The following is a 4469-nucleotide window of genomic DNA, read 5'->3' as shown; positions in this document are numbered from 1 at the left end:
TGAGATGAGGATAGTGATGAGTTATGAATTGAGTAAATGAGAATGATATATTTGGTCAACTATTTTGGTGGTGTTTTGTTATCGCGTGTGGTGAGATACGTTTCGCACGGACTAATCGGGGTGATAAGATAAGATTGTGGAGGCATACTCCAGTTACTGCAATCGCCCGCCAGTCTACGGAAGTTCGCGACATCAGAAGCACACTATTCTTGGTCCAAAGGAAGTTTTGTATTCGGCTATCTCTTATGGCCAATGCAATGGCCGCAAAAGGTTGCCAACTGCGCTGGAGCTTACCGGAGACATGTATTCCCATTCTGCATCCGATGGCCTTCAAATTCTGGGTGAATACTTTCGATCTTACGATTATAGCTTCCTGTGTTATAATTTTTTTGATTGCTAAGACTGCGGCAAATTGAAGTCTATGATGGGCTAAATACTGATGATGTGAATGCAGTGCTAGACCAACACTTTGATCCTGGTCGTATATTGAACCTTCTTTGCTTCAACAGCGACCTACATAGCAAGACAACTGTTTGGAGGTACTTAGTAAACCATAGAAACCACTCACTAGGCCACTGAACTCGACCAGAGCAGCTCAATTTACACTCTTTCTCACTGAGCACGTTTCTGTGTAATTGAGACGGCTACAGACAGAGCTTGGCGCACCAGCCGAACCAAGCCCTGATATGAATGAGCCAACCCAAGCGCTGGGACCTCTCGGAAAAGGCAACCTGGTCTCACAGATACAAATAAGCAAATCTATTGGCAGATTATTTCTAACCTCTTACACGTTTGCTCCATCCCTGCCAACTCGACGCCCAACATCAAATCACGTGTCGGCCTCCTTTTAAGCCTTCAACTTGCAACGACCAACAACTTCACTCTTCCTTTATCCCTTCTACCCCGCATGGATCCTGCCGAGCGTCTACCACCAGAGATCTTGAGAAAGATCATCTGGGATCTCCCAAAGTCATATCATCAAGGCATAATATGCGGACTGCGATGGAAAAAAACATTGCGGCTCAGCACCGTCGCAACAGTATCACGGCGCTGGCAACAGCTCATCGAACCATTGCTATTCAGAGACCTGCACTTGAGAATAGATAAAGTACTAGAATCCAGGTATGTCACATGCTTGACACCACAAAGACTCTTGTACGTTCGAAATGTCACGGTGAAGTGCGTTCTTGCCAGCCATATATGCAAATATCCGAAGGGATTCTCGAAACCCCATGGAGACTGCGACTTTCGTCAACATCATCCCGGTGATGAACGAGAATTCAATGATTTTGTAGAGAGAGTTTTTGGAATTCTTAAAGATCTCCCACGTCAAGAGAAGCCCTACATAGAGTTAGTCTTTGAGATGTCAAGCAGTGGATCTCGCGTCACATTCACGCAAAAAGGAATGCAGTACATGGAGCTCTTTGACACGTGGAAGGATTTCCCAGAACTCCCTATGATATCAGTCTTTAGAGCGTGCGGATCTACTGATACACCTTCGTTCACGCCTGGGGATATGTGTCGGCTTGCAAGTAAGATGCCACGGTTGGAGAAGTTTGGGGTGAGGGCAATAGAAAGTATACGAGAGTATGTCTATGGGGATGCTCTAGTCAGAAACGGTAAGAGTGATTCTTTATCACTGATACCTGTCCCCGCTAACAGCATTGTAGACCTTGCCAAGTCTTTGGATTTGCTACCAATAGCTGTGCAAACGTTGCTTATCGACTACCAGCGGGAAAGGATCCCAGACCAGACTTTTGAGCCTCTAAGTATCATGGCAGCTGATTCAGACGCCGATGTTCTCTCCGAAGCCGTACAACGACTTACCCAGAGAAGCGGTATTCGAGAGATCATCCTTCTTGCAAGCATCGACAGTGCTGTATTCCAACCTACGAAAGCAAATCCTTGCTGGCCGACCCTCGAGAGTTTCACATTCGCATTTTGCGACGTTCTTCCTTCTGGTGAATGGGTAGTCACTGGTGAAAATCCTTTATCAGCAGAAGAAGAAGAACGTCAACGACAGGAGACCCGCGAATGGGCGACTGATGGAATCTACTGCCCCCCAGGCTGCGAGATAGAGAACAGCTTCAAATCTCGCATGAAAGAGGCAGTCATGGATCGTTTTCTTGTGGCGGCGGCAAATGCTGTTTGCCGCATGCCCAAGATTAAAACTCTCTCAGTTCGACATGTCTTTGATCCTACTGATTTTGAAGGGGATATATCGCGTGCGGGGTTTAGCTTCAGTACGGCAAAGGGCCTGATGGTGCTTGGGAAGATGGATATCCCTGTACTTGGTAGCGATGTTCTGGAGGCTTGGAGAACGGCTGCGAAAACTCATGATGTTGTGTTTGATCGGTGTCTAACAAATGAGTTGGAGGTCGCGGGGAGATATGCCAATGAGTTTGGACCCGAGTTTCAATGGGACGACCAGGATGTTTATTTATTCTAAGCCACGAATAAGAGCCAAAAGAAAAAGCACAAGCAAAAGGAGACAGATCTTTGGAAATGGGTTACTTGACAATTGCTTTCAAACTTAAGGGTTCAAATCATGAAATACCTTCTCCAAGTGATTGAACACTGGAGCACTTGTTACATGTTATCCAACTGGCTACATCAGGATCCATAAAAGCAAGATGGTAATGCGCGGTCGACAAACGTTGTCAAAAAGAGCAAAAGAATGGTTCCGCCCGGGCTCGAACCGGGGACCTTCTCGGTGTGAGCGAGATGCCATAACCAGCTAGACCACGAAACCGCGACTTTCAGGAATAGCTTCCTATTGGATGCCAGATTCAAGAAACATTTTTGACTATAGACTTAACTAGATTGTTCCTCTTTGCCAAGTGATCTTCTAGTGCCGCGGTCTTTTTATGTTGTTTGGAGGGGTGAGCCAACGAGAAGGATTTTAGTAAATGAACTGGAATTGTGCTTACTGTGCTATGCTCTTATAATTATCTTAGAAATAAGCCTCTTCTAAGTTCTTAAAGTTCTAACTTCTATACAGTAAATTAGCCAATGGCCTCAGGTGCAAATAGCACATCTTGCTCAGTTCTTAGAGAAGGTTTGTTTACAGAACTTAGAAACTTATTATTTTACTTTCTCTAGAGTTACCTGTGCCTATGAAGTTGCATAGGATTTACCACAAAGCCTTCACATTTGTGCTTTAGAGAAAGCTTAATATAAACAGCATTTCAAACACAAACTTTATATCTCACTTACGTAGCCTCTCCGGGAATTTGAATAAGTATAAAATGCTCCTATCTCCCTCTTCCTTACGCCTGCAGACCCATTCGTTTTATCATTCATTCTAATAATTGGTTACCTTCTCACGAACTCAACAATGGCTATGATCTCGAACAACACTCCTTCAACTGAAGGCCACATACCACCTCCACCCAACGTCCTTGGTGCTCAGAATCCTAGACAAAGTTCTTCTTGCGAGACTAAAACAGATAAATCTACCGAATCGACTGTCTTTCACCTGGAGGCCGCCTGGGGCACTGAGACAATGGACGTATCATTGAAAGTCGGAGCTGCTGGCTTCGCCCTTATACTTGCCTTGGCCTTGCTCACTTTGGTAGCTCTGGTAGCATTGGCAGAAGCGGTTGCTTTCACCACTTACCTGACTCCCTTGAAATTATGGGTTGTGGTGTTTATCTTGGTGCTGCTTTGGGTGCTGCTTTCGGTGGTTGTAGATGATATAAGGGGGTCGGCCGACGTGAGGAGTGGCCATTAAGACAACACGGGGTGCTCTTACATAAGTCTGAAGCATTTCGGGTCACAGCCAACTCCACGACCTCGAAATCTATGCACTTTTGCTCTAATTTTCTTACAAGTCCTTGGGAGGAATGTCTCGAAACATCAGCTTGCGGCTCACCGTAAAGATGGGCCAACACGTTCTTTGCGCCCTTCGGCCTCAAAAGGGGTGAACAGAACCCACCATCTTGCCAGCCCTTGACATGACGTTCCGAATAGGGTTTCAAGGCAAGAAAAGGATATCAGAAGCACCATGGCGTTACGAAAATGCCTAATCTTGAATGTATTCATTTACCAGACTCTGTTTCTCTGTCCCTTGCGTCAGCCGTAGGACAGACAAGTTATGTGCAGGGCCGGAAGGTTTTAATTCTTCGCCTAAACTCTTCAAACAATGATCATCTTATGGAAAAGGTGGTCAAGACTTTTGCCACAGTTAAAATATAACGGCCATTGACTGACCCTGAGCGGCCACGCCGAAGCAGGCTGATATAATTGGTTGTAAAACTTATATCATTACAGGCAACCTAAACTTGTTCTAATCGGATTCTGTTGTTTTTGACCATACGAGCATGACTATTTCAATGCCTGAAGTGATCAGTGGGATTTATAATTGCTATTGGTTTTGTGATGACCCTGGCTAGTCCCTGAATGCGACTGATCCTGAAGACCATTGCTTTATGGAGACACACTCTATTTCTACGACATGACAAAGACTA

General features: G+C 45.2%; 1 protein-coding gene across 1 annotated transcript; it reads left to right on the top strand.

The window, feature by feature from the left end:
- Window positions 1–1131: 1131 nt before the first annotated feature.
- FSUBG_69 (atp-dependent dna helicase) lies at window positions 1132–2449 on the top strand (the record flags this gene model as incomplete). Its single annotated transcript, XM_036685146.1, has 3 exons — window positions 1132–1155; window positions 1217–1619; window positions 1671–2449. The coding sequence occupies 3 exons, from the start codon at window positions 1132–1134 to the stop codon at window positions 2447–2449; spliced, it is 1206 nt and encodes a 401-aa protein (XP_036544207.1).
- Window positions 2450–4469: the final 2020 nt, after the last annotated feature.

Source organism: Fusarium subglutinans (assembly GCF_013396075.1).
Source record: "Fusarium subglutinans strain NRRL 66333 chromosome Unknown NRRL66333_c0000001, whole genome shotgun sequence".
NCBI lineage: Eukaryota > Fungi > Ascomycota > Sordariomycetes > Hypocreales > Nectriaceae > Fusarium > Fusarium subglutinans.
The sequence above is the reverse complement of the archived record's forward strand: the minus strand, read 5'-3'. Positions and strand labels throughout refer to the sequence as shown.